Source organism: Neoarius graeffei, chromosome 11 (assembly GCF_027579695.1).
Source record: "Neoarius graeffei isolate fNeoGra1 chromosome 11, fNeoGra1.pri, whole genome shotgun sequence".
NCBI lineage: Eukaryota > Metazoa > Chordata > Actinopteri > Siluriformes > Ariidae > Neoarius > Neoarius graeffei.
The window spans coordinates 20088503-20116104 of NC_083579.1; the positions used below are offsets into that span (position 1 = coordinate 20088503).

The window sequence follows — 27602 nt, forward strand, 5'->3', positions numbered from 1 at the left end:
CATTGAATAATGATGAAATGATTGATGGAATGATTGCTGCATGTTTTAGCAATGTTTTAACCTACTGAAAGAAATAAGATTTTTTGGCACTGTTCTACTGTTTTAGTAATTTCTATAATATAGTATATCTCTCATTCCCTCTCTAACCATCCCTCTTTCTATCTATCTATGCATATCTCTCTCTCTCTATCCATCTATCTATCCCTCCCTATCCCATCTCGTTCTATCACCTCTCTCTTCATCTCCCCTTCTCTATGCAACGGCCCTATCCCCCACTTAATTGACTTGACTTGATTCACTGATTGCATTTCTAATAATAAAAGTTGTTTACTTTGTTAACCTAACATGTTTTGTGTTGGCTCAATTTACCCCACACAGTGGCTCATCTTACCCCGTGCATGGGGTAAGTTGAGCCACTTGACATTTTTTTTTCAAGAGGTAATATCACTCTAACCATAAGAGCTTATCAATTATTTTTTGCTCAGATAGTAACAGTACACTTTGAAATTTGGTATGGTGTGTAGACTGGAAGCAAAAATGGCTTTAACATGTAGTTATGATGAAAAATGTAAAAAGTGGCTCATCTTACCCTGCTCTCCCATATATATATATATATATATATATATATATATATATATATATATATATATTTTCTTTTTTTAATTTTAACTTTGTCTCTCGTAACCTAGCCTCCTTCATCTAACCATATTAGCCATGACCTATCCTTGGGGTAAAAAACGCCTGAAAAACATAATGTTATTTGAGGAGTTGCATGATGACTGTATATGTTCTCAACGTAGTGTCTACATGGGTTAATGACTATTGTTTTTTGTTCCTAGATAATATTTAAGTGCCGTAATACCGTTCTATACGTGCAATAATTGGTCTTATTAAAGCTTGTGGCTATCTGGCTTAGTTAAAATGCTAACCGTTAGCACCTGACTCGCTGCCATTTTAGAACATCGAGTGATCAAATGGTAATGTGTAACCCATGTGTGTGTTATATGAGTTCGTGGTGCATACATCCATCCGTGGTAGCCACAACATTAGTCACTTAGGCTGTGTAAATTAAGCAAAAACATTGCTCTTCAGGAAGTGGCAAAGAAAAGGAAGTAAAAGGAGTAAAGATGGACTGACTTTGGGGTGGGGAACTGAAGATGGATTGGGAACTGAATTGATAAGTAATAGTAATTAATAAATGTTCTGTTTTGTTGAAACTGTTGTCTGACTGATATTTTGTGTGTGTGGTGGTGGGGAGGGGTCCGCGTCGCCGCGCTACCTCACTCTTTTTTGACCATGGTTGTGTTTGCATCCCTTATATATATATATATATATATATATATATATATATATATATATATATATGCGCGCGCACACACATACACACACATATATATATATATATATTAGGGATGTCCCGATCAGGTTTTTTTGCCCTCCGATCCGATACCGATCATTTGATTTTGAGTATCTGCCGATACCGAGTCCCGATCCGATACTTCTTATAATCCATAAAAAATAAAGACGAGGAAAGAAACGGATCCAGGATGTTCCTCATTTTTTATTTAACACCTTATTTTAACATCCAACAACTCCGTTAGCAAACAGAGTACTTACATGAGGCAGTTTGAACAATAAATAACAAATTTAAAAAAATAACCTTAAAATACCTGGCAGGAATTTAAACAAATAAAAAAAAAATAAAGTGCCACAGTGCCGGTAATTTGCTTTTAAGAACGCATCTCACAGTGGTGTACAGTAATTTCAGTTAAGGAAATGAACGTTTTTCTTGATGAAAACAAGCATTTCTACCCTTTCAGGTTTGAGCCCGTTTCTTTTGTCATCCAACAAAAAAAAAAAAAAGATCTCATGCTTTGCTTTCCGCTTCGAACTGCTTCCGTGTTCAACTTTGCCGGCAACAGGCAGCCAATAACCAATAGCATCTCCGCTACAAAGTGATGTCATGCCGCACGCGTTGATGTTGCTGTGTTGAGACGAGGTCTGGTCTCACTCTGTGCCAACGCATAGCTATTGATGTGTTAAAAATGAGAATATATTATATAGATATATATCCGATCCCTGATCGGGAGGCAATGCCCGATTCCGATCGAGTCTGAAACCATGTGATCGGGCCCGATTTCCGATCACGTGATCGGATCGGGACATCCCCAATATATATATATATGTATATATATGTGTGTGTGTGTGTGTGTGTGTGTGTATATATATATATATATATACACACACATATATATATATATATATATATATATATATATATATATATATATATATATATATATATATATCTCCTTCTCACCCCCGGGGGGGGGGTGTATCCATGTCATCCTCAAGCTCGGGTCCTCTACCAGAGGCCTGGGAGTTTGAGGGTTCTGCGCAGTATCTTCGATGTTCCTAGGACTGCGCTCTTCTGGACTGAGGCTTCAGATGTTGTTCCTGGGATTTGCTGGAGCCACTCTCCCAGTTTGGGGGTTACTGCCCCAAGTGCCCCCACTACCACGGGGACCACGCAACCCTTGACCTTCCACATCCGTTCCAGCTGCTCTTGAGCAATTCCAGCGTTATGGATGTGACACTTGAACTCAAAATGGCAACAAATGACCCAGTGCATGTTTTATTGTCTCCCAGTATTTAAACAGGTGTTGCATATTTTAAGGCTGTACCATACTGGAGAAGTGATAGAACAAGAACAATTCCCATAGTACATCTAGGGCATGCCAGAAAATGCCAATAAAAGATGCGTTATGGATGTGACAGAAAAAGTATCACTTTTCTTGGGTGACTGTACATTTTTATCAAACTCTGTGAAATTGTAAACCTAATGTCGAAATGGAGATATCCATTTGATGGAGGGGTCCAAGGTGAATATTAAAAAATCTTTGTTTAAAATATTTTGTATTTCATGCAGAGTTTCGGAAGGAAAAGTCAGCGTTATGGATGTGACGAAATTCCGTTATGGATGTGACGCGTCTGAAATAGACATGGCATATGTTTAGAAAATCAGCAATTTAACCACCATAACCCTTTGAAAAACTCTCTAAATATCAGCTAAAACTATCAAAGTTCTTAAATAATATTTAGGATGGCTATTGTTTTGCTGTTTTGTGGATTTTAGCATACGTTTCTGTGGCTTGTGGCAATAATATAGAATTGTACATGATCAAAGTTGATTTTAGCTTGGGTTTTACATTATAAGAAAGAAAGACTGACAGTGACATATTAGGTTGGTTACAAATTGGTTCAACTTATTCACATCTGTAAAATACAGGCCTAGGTGATATCTCTGGGAGTGGTTTTGATGTATTACATGTTGCTTTATTTTTGCATGGTGAGGTTGACATTTACATGGAATTGCCCTCTTTCAACCCTTGATACTTCTCAAGTTTCTCATGTTCCTTCTTCCTGATGTTGGCGTCAGCTGGGATCGCCACATCTATCACCACCACCCTCTTCTGCTCTTTGTCCATTTGTGTGTGTATATATATATATATTTATATATATATATATATATATATATATATATATATATATATATATATACACACACACAGTGGTGCTTGAAAGTTTGTGAACCCTTTAGAATTTATGTTTCTGCATAAATAAGATCTAAGACATCATCAGATTTTCACACAAGTCCTAAAAGTAGATAAAGAGAACCCAGTTAAACAACTGAGACAAAAATATTATACTTGGTCATTTATTTATTGAGGAAAATGATCCATTATTATATATCTGTGAGTGGCAAAAGTATGTGAACCTTTGTTTTCAGTATCTGGTGTGACCCCCTTGTGCATCAATAACTGCAACTAAACATTTGTGGTAACTGTTGATCAGTCCTGCACACCAGCTTGGAGGAATTTTAGCCCATTCCTCCATACAGAACAGCTTCAACTCTGAGATGCTGGTGGGTTTCCTCACATGAACTGCTTGCTTCAGGTCCTTCCACAACATTTTGATTGGATTAAGGTCAGAACTTTGACTTGGCCATTCCAAAACATTAACTTTATTCTTCTTTAACCATTCTTTGATAGAACGACTTGTGTGCTTAAGGTCGTTGTCTTACTGCATGACCCACCTTCTCTTGAGATTCATTTCTTGGACAGATGTCCTGACATTTTCTTTTAGAATTCGCTGGTATAATTCAGAATTCATTGTTCCATCAATGATGGCAAGCTGTCCTGACCCAGATGCAGCGAAACTGGCCCAAACCATGATATTACCACCACCATGTTTCACAGATAGGATAAGGTTCTTACGCTGGAATGCAGTGTTTTCCTTTCTCCAAACATAACACTTCTCATTTAAACCAAAAATTTCTATTTTGGTCTCATCCGTCCACAAAACATTTTTCCAATAGCCTTCTGGCTTGTACGTGATCTTTAGCAAACTGCAGACGAGAAGCAATGTTATTTTTGGAGAGCAGTGGCTTTCTCCTTGCAACCCTGCCATGTACACCATTGTTGTTCAGTGTTCTCGTGATGGTGGTCTAATGAACATTAACATTAGCCAATGGGAGAGAGGCCTTCAGTTGCTTAGAAGTTACCCTGGGGTCCTTTGTGACCTCGCCGACTATTACACGCCTTGCTCTTGGAGTGATCTTTGTTGGTTGACCACTCCTGGGGAGGGTAACAATGGTCTTGAATTTTCTCCATTTGTACACAATCTGTCTGACTGTGGATTGGTGGAGTCCAAACTCTTTAGAGATGGTTTTGTAACCTTTTCCAGCCTGATGAGCATCAACAACGCTTTTTCTGAGGTCCTCAGAAATCTCCTTTGTTCGTGCCATGATACACTTCCACAAACGTGTTGTGAAGATCAGACTTTGATAGATCTAATCTCTGTTCTTTAAATAAATCAGGGTGCCCACTCACACCTGATTGTCATCCCATTGATTGAAAACATCTGACTCTAATTTCACCTTCAAATTAACTGCTAATCCTAGAGGTTCACATACTTTTGCCACCCACAGATATATAATATTGGATCATTTTCCTCAATAAATAAATGAGCAAGTATAATATTTTTGTCTCATTTGTTTAACTGAGTTCTCTTTATCTACTTTTAGGACTTGTATGAAAATCTGATGATGTTTTAGGTCAGATTTATGCAGAAATGTAGAAAATTCTAAAGGGTTTACAAACTTTCAAGCACCACTGTGTGTGTGTGTGTGTGTGTGTGTGTGCACACTTTAGTACATTTATTTTGTAATGACAACAACTTGAATCTTTGCAGTGTCTTAAACAGAGAAGCCTCAGTGCTGTTTTACTGGCAAAGAGAGGTTGTACAACGTGTTAAATGCAGTGGTGATATGTGTTTTGTTGAAAATAATTATTTCTTGATGAGGGATCTGTTTTTCTTTGAATAATTTATTTCAATTAAATATTGGATTTTCTCTTTTTTTTCCCCTCAGTGTGAGAATTCAAAATACTTGCACAAATCATTCCAGATTCACATCATTTTGCTCATCCCTTGTTTTATTGGGGAGAAAAATACTGCACTTTTGAAGTATTTGAATGATAATCTGAGTGAATTTCAATGTTAATGCTGGCTAAAACAGAAGGGTGTCAGCATGAACTTTTTCACCAGTTTGTGCTATTGTAACTCATATAGGACTATTTGAGCTAGCCTTTGTGCCTCATGCGAATCAATGAACCTTCAACACCCATGACCCTGCTGCCAGTTCACCGGTTGTCCTTCCTTGGACCACTTTTGGTAGGTACTAACCATTGCAGACCGGGAACACCCCACAAGATGATGATGATGATGATTAGTTCAACTTATATCGCACCTTTCTCACACCCAGGGTCACTTTACAATTACCCCCCCCCCCCCCCCCCCCCCCAAAAAAAAGTGCCATTTTGGAGATGCTCAGATCCAGTCATTTAACCATCACAATTTGGCCTGTGTCAAGGTCACTCAGATCCTAATGCTTGCCCATTTTTCCTGCTTCCAACACATCAACTTGAAGAACTGAATGTTCTCTTGCTGCCTAATACAGTATATCCCATCCCTTGACAGGTGCTACTGGAATGAGAAGTGTTTTTCACTTCACCTGTCAGTGGTCATAATCTTGGAGCTGATCGTTGTATATTGGTTGGCAGGTCTGGTAATGTAATTGGAACAAAATATCACTGGTTATTATGGCTACGTGAGCTCGTGTAGGTATGATATATCGCACAAGCCTAATATCCATCCATCATCTGTCACTGCTTATCCTGCTCTACAGGGCCGCAGGCAAGCTGGAGCCTATCCCAGCTGACTATGGGTGAGAGGCGGGGTACACCCTGGACAAGTCGCCAGATCATTGCAGGGCTGACTCCGAGACAAACAACCATTCACATTCACACCTACGGTCAATTTAGAGCCACCAATTAACCTAACCTGCATGTCTTTGGACTGTGGGGGAAACCGGAGCACCCGGAGGAAACCCACGCAGACATGGGGAGAACATGCAAACTCCACACAGAAAGGCCCTCGCCGGCCACTGGGCTCGAACCCAGGACCTTCTTGCTGTGAGGCGACAGTGCTAACCACTACGTCACCGTGCCGCCGCACAAGCCTAATAGACATGTTAATATTTGAAAACATTCAGATAATAAACCTTACACGGTTACAGAGTAACTGTATGATTTATTTGATTTTGTGTTCATGTTTATTCAATGTTCAGGGGCATGAGGCTCACTTTTTGTCATTTTATTATTTAATGAAAGAATTTCTCGCATACTATACTCAATGTATTTATTATCTAAAACCATGGATGAATTCCAAGCTTGGCAAACAAAACCTTGACAAAACAGAAATTTTATTTGTTGCTCCCAAAACTCTGCTCTCTCAAATACCTGAATTGCCATTTGTATGTGTTTTCAGGCCCAGGGAGAAAACAGGAGGAATTACGGAGAATGATTGAGAATGGGGTACGAGAATTGTGGTACTTTGTGCGCAGTGAGGTGAAGAAATTGGGCCACATGGAGACAGGAGAGCTGCAGAAACGCATCAACATGCTGCTGCAAGACTTGGGCCACCATCAGAGGTGTTTTTCAAGCATGTACACAAAATGCATGCATGCATACAGTGCACAAGTATTATTGGACTAATGCAAAGATAAAAAAGAGAAATGTTTAGTCCCCCACCAAGACATTTAGCACAGATTTGCATACTTCAAGTGGATTGTGAGGACAAGCTAAGGCAAAAAAGCACCATGAAGTGGTCCTTCCCAGCTCTCACACTGTGTCCTGGTTTAATATTCAGGTCCATCATGACAGACTTGTACCATCTGAGCCAGGCAGATGGAGCTGGAGACTGGAGAGAGAAGGAAGCCAAAGATCTCTCAGATCTAGTACAAAACAGGATTACATACCTACAGGTAAATCTCTCACTCACTCACTCACTCACACTCTCTCTCTCTCTCTCACACACGCGCGCACACAGATGCAATTTCTATCCAACGGTAAGCACACTAAATGTTTAGATTATTAAACATTAAGTAATTTGAAGAAAGTTATTGCATTTTTTTAATTATTATTATACTTTCAGAAATGGGGGAAATAAGTACACCCAGGTGTGGCTCGTATCAATAAACACCCCCACCCCCCAGTCTTTCAAAGGTAAAAGAAAACTCAATATAAGGCTTCAGATTTTGGACAGCCACATCATCTTATATGCGGTTAACAAACATTTTAAAGAGGATTATTTATTTATTTATTTATTTATTTATTTTTTAGTGAATGTAACCGCACCACTCATGGTTGTACACAAAAAAAAAACCCCACAGAATGAGTGGTAGGCTGTGGGCTAACTGAAATGAAACGGTTCATGCCTACTGTCAAGCATAGTGATGATTTGGGCTTGTTTTGCATCCACATGACCTGGCAAACTTGCAAATCATTGATATGATGATGAAATCGAAAAAATCCTAAAAAGAAAAAAATCTGAATGCTGGACCTCAACCCCACTGAGAGGCAGTGGTGGGATCTTTAGAGAGCTCTGCATAACTGAGTGCCCTCAAACATAAACTGAAGCATTGTTGTAAAGAAGACTGGGCCAAAATTTCTCCAAACAATGTGAGAGACTGATGATCTCCGATGTCATGACTTTTGATGTGTGGAAAATGAGGAACTGGAGACAGGCGCTACAATTCAAGGTGTGCTTTATTCTAACTCACTTTTCAGGGACTACTATGCACAAAACACACACACACGTTGGGGAACTCTGCTTTCTCTCTGTCTCTCTTTACTGGCCATCTGCAAGACACAGAAACACACGTTAATAGACATCCAGTAATTGGACACAGGTGTAACTCGTCCCCCGCTGGTTCAACCTGACTCCTCGCCATTCACAGCCAATGCTCGACTACACCCTCGCTGCCACATCCTACAAAAACGTAGTTATCATTGCTAAAGGTGGTTCTGTGCGTCACTGAATTCAGTGCCATTCATGGGAACATTCACTGCCTGAATGTTTGTTTACTTTTTGGGGGAATATATATATATATATATATATATATATATATATATATATGTGTGTGTGTGTGTGTGTGTATGTAAAATCTCCTCACCCCCGGTGGGGGGGGTGGTATCCATGTCATCCTCAAGCTCGGATCCTCTACCAGAGGCCTGGGAGCTTGAGGGTTGTGTGCAGCATCTTCGATGTTCCTACTACTGCGCTCTTCTGGACTGAGGCTTCAGATGTTGTTCCTGGGATTTGCTGGAGCCACTCTCCCAGTTTGGGGGTTACTGCCCCAAGTGCCCCCACTACCACGGGGACCACGCAACCCTTGACCTTCCACATCCGTTCCAGCTGCTCTTTCAACCCTTGATACTTCTCAAGTTTCTCATGTTCCTTCTTCCTGATGTTGGCGTCAGCTGGGATCGCCACATCTATCGCCACCACCCTCTTCTGCTCTTTGTCCACCACCACTATGTCCGGTTGGTTAGCCAGGATCTGTTTGTCAGTCTGGAAGCTGAAGTCCCACAGAACCTTGGCCCTGTTGTTCTCAGCCGCCTTCTGTGGTATGGCCCATTGGGACTTGGGTACTTCTATTCCATACTGGTTGCAGATGTTCCTGTATACTATCCCAGCCACTTGGTTGTGCCTCTCCATGTACGCTGATCCAGCTAGCATCTTACACCCTGCTACTATGTACTGGACTGTTTCAGGGGCTTCTTTGCACAGTCTGCATCTTGGGTCTGATCTACTCTGGTAGATCCTGGCCTCTATGGCTCTTGTGCTTATGGCCTGTTCTTGTGCTGCCATGATTAGTGCCTCTGTGCTGTCTGTCAGTCCTGCATTATCCAGCCACTGGTAGGATTTCTTGATATCAGCCACTTCCTCTATCTGACGGTGGTACATGCCATGTAGGGGTTTGTCCCTCCAGGTTGTCTGTTCCTCCTCCTCCTCTGCGCTCTCATCAGGGTTCTGCTGCCTGAGACATTCACTTAGCAATTCATCCTTTGGGGCCATCTTTCTGATGTATTCTCGGATTTTCAATGTTTCATCCTGGACCGTGGTCTTGACGCTCACTAGCCCTCGACCTCCCTCTTTCCGCTTAGTGTATAGTCTCAGGGTGCTGGACTTGGGGTGGAACCCTCCATGCATGGTGAGGAGCTTTCTAGTCTCGATATCTGTGGCTTCTATCTCCTCCTTTGGCCAGTTTATGATACCAGCGGGGTATCTGATGACTGGTAGTGCGTACATGTTGATGGCTCGGACCTTGTTCTTACCATTCAGCTGACTTTTCAGGACCTGCCTTACTCTCTGTAGGTATTTGGCTGTGGTTGACTTCCTTGTGGCCTCTTCATGGTTTCCATTAGCCTGTGGGATGCCAAGGTACTTGTAGCTGTCTTGGATATCACCTATGTTGCCCTCTGGTAGGTCAATCCCCTCAGTCCGGATCATCTTGCCTCTCTTTGAGACCATCCGGCCACACTTGTCCAATCCGAATGACATCCCTATGTCATCGCTGTAGATCCGGGTGGTGTGGATCAGCGAGTCTATTTCTCGCTCGTTCCTGGCATACAGCTTGATGTCATCCATGTAGAGCAGGTGGCTGATTGTTGCCCCACTACGGAATCGGTACCCGTAGCCACTCTTGGTGATGATCCGACTGAGGGGGTTCAGGCCTATGCAGAACAGCAGTGGTGATAGCGCATCTCCTTGGTATATGCTGCTCTTGATGTTGACTTGGGCAATGGGTTTTGAGTTGGCCTCTAGGGTTGTCTTCCACATTTCCATTGAGTTCTGGATGAAGGTCCTTAGGTTCCTGTTGATCTTATACAGTTCCAGACATTCCAGTATCCATGTGTGTGGCATTGAGTCGTAGGCTTTCTTGTAGTCAATCCAGGCAGTGCACAGGTTGGTCTGTCTCTTCTTACAGTCTTGGGCGACTGTTCTATCGACCAGTAGCTGGTGCTTGGCTCCTCTGGTGTTACTGCCAATCCCTTTCTGTGCCTCGCTCATGTATTGAGCCACATGCTTACTCATTTTTGCCGCAATGATGCCTGACAGGGCCTTCCATGTTGTGCAGAGACAGGTAATTGGCCGGTAGTTGGATGGGATGGGTCCCTTCTGGGGGTCCTTCATGATTAGGACTGTCCTGCCTTGGGTTAGCCATTCTGGGTGGGTCTCATCCCTCAGCAGCTGGTTCATCTGTGCTGCTAGGTGTTCATGGAGTGCAGTTAGCTTCTTCAGCCAGTACGTATGGATCATATCGGGGCCTGGTGCTGTCCAGCTCTTCATCTTTGACACTCTTTCTTGGACGTCTGCCATTGAGATGGTTACTGGTTCTTGTTCTGGGAGGTTGCTGTGGTCAGCTCTTAGGTCCACTAACCATTGGGCATCGGTGTTGTGTGATGCCTTTCTTTCCCATATGTCTTTCCAGTATTTTTCCACCTCATCTCTTGGTGGGTCTGACCGGTTGTTGTTTCCCTGCCACTGAGAGTACACCTTGGCTGGTTCAGTGGAGAACAGCTTGTTTATTCTCCTGGCCTCTCCCTCCTTGGTGTATCTCTTCAACCGGGTGGCCAGAGCTGTTAGTCGCTGTTTGGCAGTTTCGAGTGCCTCTGGTATGGAGAGTGAGTTGTACTTCCTGGGTGCCCCTTTATTCACCATGTTCCCTTTCTGTAATTCAGCTAGCTGGCTAACTTCTCTCCGTGCTGCCTTTATCTTGGCCTCTAATCGTCTCTTCCATGGTGGATACTGTTTATGTCCCGAGCCCACCTTGTGTCCAAGCATCTCCATGATTACTGTTGCTGTACTGTGTATCAGCTTGTTGGTCTCAGTGATGGTTCTTGTGGAGATTGTCTTCAGAGCAGCATTCACATCTACTAGTAGATCTTCTGAAGGTACTTGGCAACTCAGCTTTGGTATTCGTCGGGGGCTTCAGGTTTCCAGTTGGGTCACGATCTTCCTTCTCAGGTCAGCAGCTCTTGTGTTGAGGCTGTTAGCTGTTGGGGCCTGATACCCAATCTCTCGTTGTAGGGATGATGATGACATCTCCCCGCTGACCTGTCTTCCTGGCTCCCCCTTGCCGTAGCATCGTTGTTGTATTTCATTAATCTCTAGTTGTGATAGTAGATTTCGATTACGGATGTTGGAACACTGGGCTAATAGCTGTTTCTTTGTTAGCCTTGATTGTGGGTTTCGAAGTATCCAATGGTCCCACATTCGCTGCATGTATCCCCTCTCTCTGGGATTGCTTGTATATGGCATATATATCACACACACAGTGGTGCTTGAAAGTTTGTGACCCCTTTAGAATTTTCTATATTTCTGCATAAATATTACCTAAAACATCAGATTTTCACACAAGTCCTCAAAAGTAGATAAAGAGAACCCAGTTTAACAAATGAGACAAAAATATTATACTTGGTCATTTATTTATTGAGGAAAATGATCCAATACTACATATCTGTGAGTGGCAAAAGCATGTGAACCTTTGCTTTCAGTATCTGGTGTGACCCCCTTGTGCAGCAATAACTGCAACTAAACATTTCCGGTTACTAATTGTTAATCAGAACTGATTACTGATCAATCAAAACTTTTTAACTTTGGGAAACAGATGAACTGGGGAAGCAGGCTTCAGAACAGGTGAGTTCTTTTATTTTTGTACACTTTTCAGTGACAAACACACGCGATGGGGTGTCACAACTCTCATTACTGACTGTCTGAAAGACACAGAGACACAGGTTAAAGGGGAACTGAAGGCAAATTTAAAAAAAAATTCTAATTATCTCATTTTATCAAATGTAGGAATGCATTTCTGACAGCTATTTTGTCACTGCTGTAGCAAGTTCTGAGTGTTTGAAATATGCTATGTAATGTATCAGTCCATATGTCAAAGCAATGGCCATAAACGAGATTTGCTGAGACCTGTGCGAGACTTCGTAGGACGGAAGTAAAACGTACAGCGGAAATCAAAGTCACTATCTGCCAACGTTGTCAAAAGACGCACATACCCTCCTTCAAATACTGGCGTAATCAAGCTGGAAGTTTTCCCTGTGTCCGAAATCGCTCCCTACTCACTATATAGGGCACTATATAGTGGGGACACCATTTTGTAGTGCTGTCCAAAACCTTAGTGAGGATTTACACCCTATAAAGTGCACTCAAATTATCCCACAATGCATCACAAAAATTAGAGTACAATAATGGTCACTAACCAAAGCAATATATCCCATCATGCATTGCGGTTGTGCTGAAAGAAATCAAATTAAAAGTCTCAAATTTGATTTAATAAAAGGCAGCGGCAAAGAAGAAAGTATTCAGCCTTGATTTAAAAAACCTGAAAGATGCAGTTACTTTGTATTGATTAATGTGGGAAATGCGCTCAGTATAATATGTATTTATCACAGAAATGCATGCTTATATTTATTATTTTTGAAAACCCACCAGCTGCCTGATCTGGCACGTTTTAATTGTGTGACAGTAATGACGTAAATACCAGTGTGATGGACTAGTGTCCGAAAGCGTTTTTTTCATTTAACCAATTAACTCACTATATTGTCCTCTATATAGTAATTCCCTATATAGAGAGTGGGGAGTAGTGAATGCATGGTAGTCGCGGGGTCTTAAAAGTCTTAGTCTTAAATTTAATATTCCAAAATTAAGGCCTTAAAAAGTCTTTAATTGCTTTGCCCAAGTCTTAATTTTTTAAACAAAGGTCTTAAATTTACTCATACTATTCTACGATGTGTAAACGTGGGTTTTGCGTAACATCAGTGAATTTCTTGGAGTATGTGCAAAGAAAGAAACAATACTGATACATTTTCGCGCCGGCGCAATCGTCGGAGTCCGTGGTGGAGAGGAGACTCCTCGAATCGCAGCATGGGGAAGTGTTGTTTTAATCAGCAGTGGCTTTCAGATGAAAGATATCGTGATTGGGTGAGGGAGGTTCCTGGAAGCGACGTTGAAGCAAGATGCTGTGTTTGTCGAAAGACCTCCAAGTTGTCCACTATAGGTCATTTCGCTTTAGAGTCTCACATGAAGAGCTCAAAGCACATTGTATCTGCCCTCCACCGCCACCAGCCCATCGCTCAGTTCTGCACGGTTCAATCTCCGAATGCACCTGGAGTTGGCACTAGCACCACTGTCGAACGTCAGCAGCATCAGCCAAGCCAGACATCATCGGCAAGGCTAGCAACAACACAAGGGCCGAGCAGTGGCATGATGGGTGTCGGTGGAACCCCAACACTTGAGGCAGAGGTGCTCTGGATTTTAAAAGCAATTACGGAACGCCACTCGTACAGCTCGAATGAGGGCATAAGCGAACTCTTTAAGGCTATGTTCCCAGACTCGGAAGTCGCTACAACATTCTCCTGTGGAAAAAACAAAACGTCTTACATAACAAAATTCGGTCTTGCTCTTTATATAACGAAGGAGTTGGTCAAAGACGTTAACGAGGCAAGTGGTGGATTTATCTCATTGTGTCTCTTATCTATCCACCTCCACATCTATGTCTTCCCTCCCTCCCTTGTTTACTAGGAGTATTTACATTTCTTTTTATTCTTCAAAATGTAAAATGGTTGAAGCAAATTGAATGCTGGGAAACTAAGACAAAGAGTTTGTCTGTTTTATCATCTCTGGTCATAATTAGTTTAGAGACAGTTTTTTAGGCCTTGAGTTGGGCCCTCAGTTTGGCTTTTTGGCTGGTGAGTGCACACCATTGTACCAATGTATTGGTACACCAATTGCATTTTTGTGCACCTTTAAGAGACTTTCGGCTTACCTCTTTTCTATCGATCTATCTATCTCTATCTCTCTTCCCATCTATCCCCCTCATCTCTTATCTATCTATGCCCCTCTGTATCTCTCTCCCTCCCTCGTTTACAAGGGTACAAAATGTAAAATGGTTGAAGCAAGTGCTGGGAAACTAAGACAAAGAGTTTGTCTGTTTAGAGTGTTGTGAATGTTTTGATATTTTATTAAAAAAAATACACCCACATCACTTTTTTATTTTAAGTATCATCTCTGGGTGCATGGTCATAATTAGTTCAGAGACAGTTCTTTAGGCCTCGAGTGAGGCCCTCAGTTTGGCTTTCTGACTGGCGAGTGCACACCTTTGGCATTAATGTGTTGGTATGCCTATTGCATTTTTGTGTATCTTTAAGGCCATGATGTGGACCCTACGTTGTGCTCCTTTCTTCCAGGTTTAGACTTGTTTTTTTGTCTTGAATGTGAAGATTCGACAAGCAATGCACATAATGACTTAAGTATATAACTTTTATAATAAAAATATTTTTACTTGAAACATTTGTCATTATTGGGAATTTGATCTGGTGTTCTACGACTGCATAATGGGTGCGATGTCGGTCTTAATTCTCATTTAAGTCGTCTTAAAAAGGTCTTAAAGTCTTAAATTTATGGTGGTCAAACCTGGGGAAACCCTGGAATGAGTGAGCGATTTCGGACACAGGGTTTGTTTGTTTTTTGATAGCGATCACGAAAGTTGGAAGAAAGTAGGCAGTAATCATCATTTAAACTCATTTTTTGTGCAGTATTTCATTCGGAAAACAGTTCTTTTGGTGGAATAAATGTAAGACAAGATGTTGCGAGTACGTGTTTTGCACCTAGTTGTGGTCTGAATGGCTGGAATGCATCGAAACTGGTTTCTTTTCACCGATTGCCAGCAAATGACAAAATAACTAGAAAATGGCTTATTTCTGTGGGTGTGCAAGAAGTGGATGGGTATCAACTACTGGATCTGGACATAGACATGGTGGCTACAGATCGGCACCCAGCCATATCAACTCTCATGCGGAATGAGTATGGACACATTCAACATTAGTGTGATGTTTGGCACGTGGCCAAAAGTCTGAAAAAGAAACTCTCCAATGCAGGCAAGAAAATGAATTGTGAACTTTTGTTATAATGGGTAATTGCGGTTTGCCAGTCATCTGTGGTGGGCTGCATCCTCTTGTGACGGTGACCCAATATTGTTGAAGGAGAAATTCCGTTCTGTGGTTCACCATGCAGCTAATGTTCACTCCTGGGGAAGCTTTCAGAAGTTCACAGAATGTGTGCACCCACCACTGACTGAGGATGACAGCAGAACGAAGAAATGGCTCACCCCTGCCCATGATGAGTTAGGCAAGATTGTCAACGACAAGCGTTTACTAAAGGATCTTGAAAAACTCACTGCATTTGTCTATACCAGTAGCTTTGAGGTGCTTCACAGTTTGCTGAACAGGTAATGATCTTATTTGATTTATTTATTTTATTCCACATTTCATTTTTTAATTTTGTTTCATCTCATCTTAGTTTATTTCACAAGTATGCACCAAAGCTCGAACATTTCTCAGGAGAAGGGATGGAGATCCGACACATGCTGGCTGCCATGGATCACAATTACCATGTCCAAAAAATATTGTATTTTTTTTTTCTTTTTATTGTCACTTGGAAATTCGACATTTCATTACTATACTATATATTTTTGTCGTCAAGTTGTGTTTGAACTTGTCTACATTTGTGCTCTTTCCATACAATGTTTCAAAATTCTATTACATCATAGACTCATACGCAGGCAAATGTTTGTTTACGTAGGGTTGTTCTCATATTCTGTCATGTTTCCAAATTATTTCAGTATGGGTTTTTCGCTCCATTATTGAACATTAATATTGAGGTGCAATATCCAAGAAGTTCAGTTGAAAAATGTGTGGGGGTTTTTATTGTTTTTTTTTTTGTTTGTTTTAGATTCCATAATGTGATATTTAAATGTTTCTGCACTTTGTTAGAATACTTTTTAATTTTTTATGAAGGTTTGATGGGTCAAATCTGGTAAATATGTATTCTTGGTAAATGTTCAACAACATGATAACAGATTACAAATGCATTTTGCTGTGCAATTCAGTAAAGTCATACAAGAGTTGAGAAGTTTTTGTATTTATTTTATTATTCACTTACATATACAGTGGGGCAAAAAAGTATTTAGTCAGTCACCAATTGTGCAAGTTCTCCCACTTAAAAAGATGAGAGAGGCCTGTAATTTTCATCATAGGTACACTTCAACTATGAGCGCCAAAATGAGAAAAAAAAATCCAGAAAATCACATTGTCTGATTTTTAAAGAATTTATTTGCAAATTATGGTGGAAAATAAGTATTTGGTCAATAACAAAAGCTCATCTCAATACTTTGTTATATACCCTTTGTTGGCAATGACAGAGGTCAAGCGTTTTCTGTAAGTCTTCACAGGGTTTTCACACACTGTTGCTGGTATTTTGGCCCATTCCTCCATGCAGATCTCCTCGAGAGCAGTGATGTTTTGTGGCTGTCGCTGGGCAACACGGACTTTCAACTCCCTCCAAAGATTTTCTATGGGGTTGAGATCTGGAGACTGGCTAGGCCACTCCAGGACCTTGAAATGCTTCTTACGAAGCCACTCCTTCATTGCCCGGGCGGTGTGTTTGGGATCATTGTCATGCTGAAAGACCCAGCCACGTTTCATCTTCAATGCCCTTGCTGATGGAAGGAGGTTTTCACTCAAAATCTCACGATACATGGCCCCATTCATTCTTTCCTTTACACGGATCAGTTGTCCTGGTCCCTTTGCAGAAAAACAGCCCCAAAGCATGATGTTTCCACCCCCATGCTTCACAGTAGGTAAGGTGTTCTTTGGATGCAACTCAGCATTCTTTCTCCTCCAAACACAAGTTGAGTTTTTACCAAAAAGTTCTATTTTGGTTTCATCTGACCATATGACATTCTCCCAATCCTCTTCTGGATCATCCAAATGCTCTCTCGCAAACTTCAGATGGGCCTGGACATGTACTGGCTTAAGCAGAGGGACACGTCTGGCACTGCAGGATTTGAGTCCCTGGCGTCGTAGTGTGTTACTGATGGTAGCCTTTGTTACTTTGGTCCCAGCTCTCTGCAGGTCATTCACTAGGTCCCCCTGTGTGGTTCTGGGATTTTTGCTCACCGTTCTTGTGATCATTTTGACCTCACGGGGTGAGCTCTTGCGTGGAGCCCCAGATCGAGGGAGATTATCAGTGGTCTTGTATGTCTTCCATTTTCTAATAATTGCTCCCACAGTTGATTTCTTCACACTAAGCTGCTTACCTATTGCAGATTCAGTCTTCCCAGCCTGGTGCAGGTCTACAATTTTGTTTCTGGTGTCCTTTGACAGCTCTTTGGTCTTGGCCATAGTGGAGTTTGGAGTGTGACTGTTTGAGGTTGTGGAAAGTTGTCTTTTATACTGATAACGAGTTCAAACAGGTGCCGTTAATACAGGTAACGAGTGGAGGACAGAGGAGCCTCTTAAAGAAGTTGTTACAGGTCTGTGAGAGCCAGAAATCTTGCTTGTTTGTAGGTGACCAAATACTTATTTTCCCGAGGAATTTACCAATTAATTCATTAAAAATCCTACAATGTGATTTCCTGGATTCTTTCCCCCCATTCTGTCTCTCATAGTTGAAGTGTACCTATGATGAAAATTACAGGCCTCTCTCATCTTTTTAAGTGGGAGAACTTGCACAATTGGTGGCTGACTAAATACTTTTTTGCCCCACTGTATATCTTTTGTTACTCACTCACACCAAGTTAAATCAATATAGAAAGTTTTTTTTACAAAAAAAAAAACTACTGTCCATTCATGCTTCCAATCAAATAGAAGGCAACTGCGGTCACATAATTAGATTAGATAAAGCTTTATTGATCCCTTTGGGAGGGTTCCCTCAGGGAAATTAAGATTCCAGCAACATCATTACAGATAAACAGAAAAAAAAAATAGAGGAAAACTTCTAGATAAATTAAAATAAATTAAGTATTTACATATAAAAAGAATAAGATATGGGAAGAGAGGAAGGGGAGGGGGGGAAGAAGGGAAAGAAGAAGGAAAAAAAGAAGGGGGGCTGGCGGCAGGAGAGATATTGCACATTTTTTTTTTTTTCACTTTAATTTTTATTGAAAATTTTCTTTACAAAGGAGGAACAACTCAATAATAAATTACAACAAGTAAGAACACGTTCAGAAATATAACAAATGGGAGTCTCTTTACGTATAATCTGTCCATATTCTTTTTTCTTTTCCTTAATCAAGTTTTTTAGTTTTGTCGTTGTTCAGTGATAAATATTGTCCATCTCTTCCATTTCTCTTTGAATTGGGCTTCCTGTAACCTCAGGCGGTGTATCATTTTTTCCATTGTGTATATTTCCTCAACCAGGTGAGTCCATTGATCTTGAGTGGGGGTGTCTTCCCTTCCCCATTTCTTCGTGATGGCTTTCTTAGCTGCTGTTAGTAATATTTTTACCAGGTATCTATCTTTCGGTCTAATATTTTCTTCACATAGGTTACACAAATACAATACTGTACAAGTCATTGGAATCTTATATCCAAGAATTTGCAACAATGCATCGTGTACCATTTTCCAAAACAATCTGATTTTATCACATTTCCAGAAAACGTGCGAGTGATCCACATTCATTACTCCACAGCCTCTCCAACAAGGCATATTTTTGTTCACCTGTTTACTCTTGACTTTGGGTGAGATAAAAAAACGTACCAGATTTTTCCAGGAGAACTCCCTCCAGATCCGTGAATTGGTGGATGTGTGGTGTATCTTCCACATCTTTAACCACTCTTCTTCTGTGATTTTTATCTTAAATTCTGATTCCCATTTTTCTTTTATGTATTTGGTTGAGTGCTTATTTGATATTAATTTTTTATATAACCCGGAAACAATTCTAATTTTGTTTTCTTTGTATATATTGATTACGAGTTGGATCACACCATGCACTTCTCCGGAGGGGTCCATCCTGATCTCTTTCAGAAAGTAATCTCTAAGTTGTAGGTACCTATAGAATTCCTGTTTATCCAAATCAAATTTTTCCTTCATATTTTGGAAACTCTCCAGCTGCCCGTTCTTCACTAGCACACACCACGCTGTGATTCCCTTGGTTGTCCACCACTTAAACCCTTTATCATATCTAGCTGGTTTGAATTTGCTATCATATGCTATCCATTTTAATGAATTAGCATCTTTTTGAATCTTGTATTTTTTTATTATGCTGAACCATAATTTTAGTGTAAACTTCGTTATTGGGTTTATTTGGTTTTTAATCACCTTGTATGTGTCTTCATCTCCTATAATACTCTGTACTGGGTATTCTCCAAGCTGTGTTTCCAACTCTTTCCACTTTGCAGTGTAATCTGGTTTGCACCATCCAACCATATACCTCAGCTGGGCTGCATAGTAGTATGCTTTCAGATTGGGAAGTCCCATCCCACCTTCTTCTTTTGGCAGCTGGAGAGTCTCCAATCTTATTCTAGGCCTTTTTCCACCCCAAACAAACCTTGAAATTATTCTATTCCAGCTCATAAACTGAGACTGTGGGACCTCTACTGGTAAGGATTGGAACAGGTATAAAAGCCTTGGCAAAACATTCGTCTTGATTATCTGGATTCGTGAGCTTAGATCCAGTGTTAATGTGGACCATCTTTCAATATCTTTTTGTATTTCCTGATTTATCTTACCATAGTTTGATTTATATAGTTTAGATAATCCTTTCATGATTGTGACCCCCAAATATTCAATTCCCTTACGTTTCCAGTCAAGTTTAAATAATTCTTGGATCTCTTTAGGTGGGCTATAGTTAAGTGCTAATATCTGTGTCTTTGCAACATTTATTTTATATCCTGATAGGTGTCCAAATGTTTCTAAAAGTTTCATCAATTGAGGTAATGATTCATTCGGGCGTTCGAGGTAGGTTATGACGTCATCTGCGAAAAGTCCTATTTTTTGTTCTACGCCATTCACCACCACTCCTTTAATCTCTTGTTCCTGTCTTATAGCCTGTGCTAGCGGCTCTATAAAAATGGCAAATAGAGTGGGTGATAGACAGCATCCTTGTCTTGTTGATCTCTGTAGTCTAATTTTGTCTGTCAGGCTCCCATTGACTTTAATTCTTGCAGTTGGTTGTTGATAGAGTGTCTTTATGCACTGTATTGATTTATTATTAAAGCCAAATCTCCCTAACACTTTATATAGAAAATTCCAGTTGACAGAATCGAAAGCTTTCTCTGCATCAATACTTACTAATACAGTGCTCTTTTTGTCTTTTCTTGCTTGTTCCACTACGTGTAGTGTTCTTCTAATGTTGTCATGGGTCTGGCGCCCTCTTATAAATCCTGTTTGATCTTCCTCTATTATTTCTGATATAAAGGAGTTCAGCCGTTTAGAGATTATAGTTGTATATATTTTATAGTCAACATTTAATATTGAGATTGGTCTATAGCTTGCACAGTGTTCTTTGTCTTTTCCTTGTTTCGGTATGACTGTAATTATTGCCTCAGACCATGATGGGGGTATTTTATTGTTTTGGAGAGTCCAATTGAAAGAGGCAAGGAGTAGTGGTGACAGCTCTTCTCCAAACATCCTATACCACTCTGCTGGGTATCCATCGCTCCCTGGTGATTTATTGTTTTTCAATGTATTTATTGCTTCTTTTACTTCCTCCAGTGTAATCTCTGCTGTTAATTTATCATTTTGTATAAGTCCAATTGAGGGTAAGTCTAACGTTTCTAGGAATGCAATCATATCATTCTCATCTGCAGATGCAGGTTGTGTATATAGGTCTTGATAATATCTTTGGAAGATATCCTCAATACCATCCGGGGTAGACACTGTCTCACCTGTATGAGGATCTTTAATTTTGCATATATTACTAATTGCTTGCTGTTTTCTTATACGCTTTGCCAGTATTTTTGTGGCCTTTGAGCCTACTTCATGGTAGCCCAGTTTAAAATATTTATTCTTTTTTTCAATTTCGTCCAGAAGTATGTCATTAATTTTTGTTTTTGTATCTTTAATTTGTTGACTTATCTTGGGGTCATTAGTATATTGATATTCCTGTTCCAATACTCTTAACCTTTCATTGTACATTTTATAAGCCTCCATTTTAGCTCTTTTTGCATGTGCAGTTTCAGCTATCAGTTTTCCTCTGATGACTGCCTTCATGGCATCCCAGAAAATCGTTGGGTCTACAGTGCCATTGTTATTTTCCTCTATATATCTTTCAATTTCTGTTTTTACCTTCTTCTTTGTTTGGTCATTATTCAGAATTCCCAGATTAAGTCTCCATACTGTCTGCCGTCTTGTATTGTTTAAGTTTATTGTTAAATAGAGTGGGTTATGGTCTGACACGTCTGCGCCCCCTATCCTGCATTCTCGGACCATATGGTTGTCCTCTACATTCATAAAAAAATAATCTATCCTTGAGTGGACTTTATGTGCTGCGGAATAATGCGTGAAGTCTTTTTCCAGGGGGTGTAGATTCCTCCAAACATCAATCATTCCCATCTCCTTCAAGGATATGTTTATGAATCTTGTCAGATGCATTCTATTCTTTTTGAGACTAGTTGTATCTATTCTGTGGTCTCTAATAACATTTAGGTCTCCCCCACAAACCAGAATACCTCCTGTTTCTGCTGTGATATCATCAAATAGACATCTAAAAAAGGATTTGTCACTTTCTGGAGGTGCATATATGTTTACTAGTGTTAGCAGTTCATTCTCCACTCTTCCTTTTACTATAATGTATCTTCCTTCCTTATCCCTGCATTCCTTCTCAAGGTCAAATTTAGTTGAATTTGGTATTAGTATCACTACTCCTCTTCTACATCCCCCTTTAAATGAACTATAGTATAAGTTCCTGTAGCCAAATTTTTTAAGTTTATCATGTTCTGATTGTGACAAGTGGGTCTCCTGAAGAAAAATTATTTGTGCTTTTTCTTTTTTAAGTTTTGTCATGACCTTTTGTCTTTTAATTGGATTATTTAGACCATTTACATTCAACGACATTATTTTAATATTATTAGTCGTCATTTTGTTTTGCTATTATTTGTAGGTATACTCCCAAACATTTCTGAACAAAACACTCATGAACAATAAATACAACACCATGAACCAAAACAATGGTGACTTCAAACAGTGGGGGTGAACTGTGCCCCGAGTCCCTGTTGGAGGGTGAAGGGGAAATCCTCATCTCTCATGGGGGCCCCTTCCTAGACTTGATTAGTTCCTAATTGAACTCTATAAGGTCTAGATGTGTCCAACTATTGAAAAGAAAACTGAACATCTCCTGGTCGGATATGATTATTATCAGTGTTGAAGTCTATGTTTTACTGCTACCTGTCTCCAGTGCATGTTCATGTTTTCCTGAGGTAATCCTGTAGCTTCTCTCTGGCACGGTGCGCTGCTTCACGTGTCGTATCCTTTCCTCTGGCGCGCTGCCATTCCGGTGCTACGCGTGTCTTCTCCCTCGCCGCCGGTGTGCTGTCATCGCCCGGTGGGTCTGTGATGAATCCCCTTTCTCTCATAGCCTGCGCGGCTTCCACGGCGGTGTCGTATGTTTTCACTCCGTTGCTCCAGTGTATCCGTATTTTGGTCAGCGGCGTCTGGAAACGTATTTTGTTTTCTTTAAGCACCTTTTTAATGCCCACATATGACCTCCGTTTCTGGACGACTTCTGCAGGATAATCATGATCAAAAAAGATCTGCTTGTCTCCTACTTGTATTTTTCTCTTCCATGCCGTCTTTAAGATCATTTCTTTCGTCTCAAACTTGAGAAAGTTGATTATGATGGACCTGGGTGGTGCATTCGGGCTTGGTTTCTGTGCGAGCGCGCGGTGCGCTCTCTGGACGTGGAGCTCCGTTCCTTCAGGTAGCTGTAGCTCTGTTTTTAGCATCTGGTCTACATACTTGCTAGTGGAGTTTCCCTCCGTCTCCTCTGGAACGCCGAAAATGCGGATATTATTCCTTCTTGATCTCCCCTCGAGGTCGGTTACCTTTTCTTGCATCTGGCGTGTCCGTTCCAGCATTTCCATCATCACTTGTCTCGCGTCTACTTTCCACTCCTCCAGCTCTGCTATGCGCTCCTGAGCCTCGGCCATTTCCGCCTTCTGTGTCCGTAGCTCGGTTATGTTGTCTGCTAGCTTGCGCTCAATTTCTTGTTGAAGAGTCGTGATTTCTTCTTTCATTTCTTTTTTCAACTCGTCTTTTAGCGTGATCAGTTCGTGTCGTATCTCTTGTTTAAGGTCTTTTATATCCTTGCTGATTGTAGCCAGCCCGACTCGCAGTGTCTCGTTGTGTTCTTGTCCCTCCATTTTCTCTGCTGCGTCGTCCTCGTGTTCGCTTTCTGAGGTCTCGGGTAGCTTTTCAGTTTCGGGTAGTTTCTCAACTTTTTCTTGTCTCTGATTAGTGTTTCCTGTTCTTCGGTTGCCTCTCCCACCCATAATATAACTTTCGGTCATCGAGTTTAAGCCTTAGGGTGGTTTTTTTATGTCCGACTTGGGAGAGCAGTTAACTATACGTCTGTTCACTCGGCCATCTTCCCGGAAGTCCTCGAGATATTGCACATTTATATTGCACATTGTCCGGTATTGCTTATTGTTAGGCGAGACTACTGCTCCTTCCCGTCCTCTGTCCTCCTGTTACCCCTTCTCCCCCCCATAGAGGAGTTGTACAGTCTGATGGCATGAGGGACAAAGGAGTTTATGAGTCTGTTCGTCCTGCATTTGGGAAGGAGCATTCTGTCACTGAACAGGCTCCTCTGGTTGCTGATGACGGTGTGCAGAGGGTGACTGGCATCGTCCATGATGTTCAACAGTTTGTCCAGAGACCTCTTCTCTGCCACTGTCACCAGAGAGTCCAGCTTCATGCCGACCACAGAGCCGGCCCGCCTGATCAGTTTGTCCAGCCTGGATGTGTCCTCCTTGGATGTGCTGCCCCCCCAGCACACCACGGTGTAAAACAGGACACTAGCGACCACAGACTGATAGAACATCCACAGGAGTTTCCTGCAGATGTTCAAGGACCGCAGCCTCCTAAGGAAGTATAGCCTGCTCTGTCCCTTCCTGTATAAGTGTTTGGTGTTGCAAATCCAGTCCAGTTTGCTGTCCAGCCACAGCCCAAGGTACTTGTAGGAATCCACAGCCTCCACCTCGACTCCCTCGATCAGAACTGGTCATGACCTTGGTCTGGACCTCCCAAAGTCAATGACCAGCTCCTTGGTCTTCGAGGTGTTGAGCTGCAGATGGTTCCTGTTGCACCACACAGCAAAGTCCCTCACCAGGCTCCTATACTCCTCCTCTCTGTTGTCACCGATACACCCAACGATGGCTGTGTCATTGGCAAACTTCTGAATGTGACACAGCGCCGAGTTGTAGCAGAAGTCCGCAGTGTACAGGGTGAAGAGAAGAGGGGCCAGCACCGTGCCCTGGGGTGCTCTGGTGCTGCTAATCACAGTGTCAGACATGATGTCCTTCAGCCTGACATACTGCGGCCTGTCAGTGAGGTAGCTGGAGATCCAGGTGACCAGGCAGGGGTCCACTCACATCCTGTTCAGTTTGTCCTGAAGCAATAGGGACTGGAAGGTGTTGAAGGCACTTGAGAAGTCCAAGAAGAGGATCCTCACTGTGCCATTTCCCTTATCCAGACGTGAGTGGGCTCGGTGTAGCAGGTAGAGGATGGCGTCTTCCACACCAACACCTGCCCGGTACGCAAATTGCAGACAGTCCTGGGCATGTTGTACCTGGGGTCTGAGGAGGCTGAGGAAGAGCCGCTCCAACGTCATCTTCAGATGTGAAGTGAATGCCACTGGTTGGAAGTCGTTCAGCTCGCTGGGCCGATTCTTTTTGGGAACTGGAACGATACGTGATGTCTTCCAGAGGGTGGGTACTCTCCCCAGCTGCAGGCTGAGGTTCAAGATTCAAGATGTTTATTTGTCATATACACAACAACAGACACAGCGGTTTATTATTGGGTAATGAAATTCTTATTTTGCAACTGCCCGACCAAACTATGCTTACACACATATATATATATATATATATATGAAACATAAAATATAAAGTGCATATGGAATGCAAAATATAAAAGTAGAATGAAAAATGAAGATAACATTTAAAAAAAAAGAGAGGCTGACAAGCAATGTGCAAACATAGAGGTAGATATACTGTGCAATGTCTTGTGCAAAATTGCTAATATAATCCGTCGTTCAAAGCCTGATGGAAATATAGAGGTAGATGGTGATTATAATCCGTGGTTCAAAAGCCTGATGGAAATATAGAGGTAGATGGTGATTATAATCCGTGGTTCAAAAGCCTGATGGCCTGGGGGTAAAAACTGTTTGTCAGTCTAGTAGTCCTTGCTTTCACATTCCTGTAGCGTCTGCCAGATGGTAGGAGCGTGAATAGTCTGTGTTGTGGGTGTGTTTGGTCCCTGATGATGCTCTGTGCCCTTTTTGTGACCCGGGTGTTGTAAATGTCCTGTAGTGGGGGGAGGACAACTCCACAGATGAACTGTGCCATTTTAATGACACGCTGGAGAGCCTTTCTGTCCCGAGTTGTGCAGTTCCCGTAATACACAGTGATGGAATTTGTCAGGACACTCTCCACTGTGCACCTGTAGAAGTTGCTGAGGAGTTTGGTGGACAGTCCAAATTTCCTCAGCTTCCTCTGAAAGAAGAGTCTCTGTTGAGCCTTCTTGATGGTCTGCTGTGTGTTGTGTGTCCAGGTGAGATCCTCACTGATGTGAGTTCCAAGGAATTTAAATGTTTTCACCCTCTCCACCTGTGTCCCATTGATGTGCAGCGAGGCGTGCTGGTCTCTCCTCCTCTTCCTCGGGTCAGTAATCATCTCCTTGGTCTTCTCAGAGAGATTATAATAGCTCCAAGTCCGGGTAACATAAAACTGTCTTTACGGAGATATGTCCTGGGTTACACCAGCGGTTGTTAACATAAATGATGAATCCCCCACCTTTGCTTTTCCCACAAGTGTTAGTTTCTCTGTCGGCTCTCACAGCAGTGAATCCCTGCAGTTCCACGTTAGCATCCAGTACGAGATGTTTTAGCCATGTCTCCATAAAGATAAATAAGCTGCTCTCCTGGTAAATCTGCTGGTTGTTCAGAGTGAATAGCTCATCGACTTTATTCGGCAGCGAGTTCACATTCCCCATGATAACGGAGAGAATGGATGGTTTGCAGTGCCGCCGGTTGTCCGCTAGCCTAACCTTTAGCTTAGCTCCAGTTTTGCAGCCCCTGGGTTTCCTCCTCAGCTCAGCCGGGATGGGGTGTCGTATGCTGGCTCATCCCATTGTTTTCAGGGCCAGCAGCTCCTCTCTCGAATAAGTGAGAAAACTGGCTCCTGGTTGCGTGTTAAAGTTAAAAATATCCATGTTATATAAGTAAAACACACGATGTCTTTGTACGTAAGAAGAGCAGAAAGTAAAAAAAGGTGGAAAAAAAGAGATTTAAAGAGCTAAAAACTACAGAGCTACTGGAGAGGCAGCCGTCTCACACAGCACCCATGTCATATCAATTATTTCTATAATGTAACAGAGATGACCACTTCAGACTCTGCTTTGAAATCTACGTAACTCTTTGATGGATTGGAAAATTTCTCTCAAATCTATGGTCACTACACAAGAGGGAGCGACTCTCCTGTTACCTTGTCCCAGTCTTCCATATACCCAGAATGTAAATGCTTTACATGTCAGAAGGCAGTAGATCCTGAAAAAATAAAGAAAAAAACCCCATTAATCTACTTTTTTTTTTTTTTAAGAAAACCTGAAAGTAGTAAATCTCTTGGATTATGAATAAGAAAATAAATACCAATTATCCAAATCTTTTCTGCCACACCCATGAATATCCATCATAATTGTCATCAGTACTCCTAGGACCGCAGGTGTCAAACACACCGACTAAAATTCTGGGTTTTGCGTGATGCACTTTTCACCATCTCCAGGTGATGCAGCTGAAATCTCTTTGCAACACATTCATGTTCATCTTGCAACAATTTTCATGCTCGCACCACTAAGAAACCGGCATGTTCATCCGATTGTGCCTCTCTTCATCACTATCTGAAGATGATGCTTCATCAGAACTAGAATCAATCTAGTCCTTATCCTGTCGTCTTTCCAATTTTTCTCTACTACACATTGGTTCTAAGTTGTATGGAATAATCTCCATCGCTGATAAAGCTGGCAAATCTCGAAATTAATCTAAATTGGAATGATATGGTGATCTGGCTGCTGTGTAACCAGTTTTCAAAATGGTGGCGCTGACACTTCACATTTGAAGTCTCGCACAAGTCT

At 41.5% G+C, this 27602-nt stretch overlaps 1 protein-coding gene across 4 annotated transcripts in view; it reads left to right on the forward strand.

Annotated features, from left to right (window-relative positions):
• LOC132894163 (alpha-(1,6)-fucosyltransferase-like) overlaps window positions 1–27602 on the forward strand; it is a 314613-nt gene that overhangs the window by 162021 nt on the left and 124990 nt on the right. For all 4 annotated transcript variants that reach the window (XM_060933576.1, XM_060933577.1, XM_060933575.1 and 1 more), the window contains 2 exons: window positions 6889–7051; window positions 7270–7384. In XM_060933576.1, the coding sequence (XP_060789559.1) occupies window positions 6889–7051; window positions 7270–7384 (278 nt within the window). The remainder of the gene's footprint in view (window positions 1–6888; window positions 7052–7269; window positions 7385–27602) is intronic.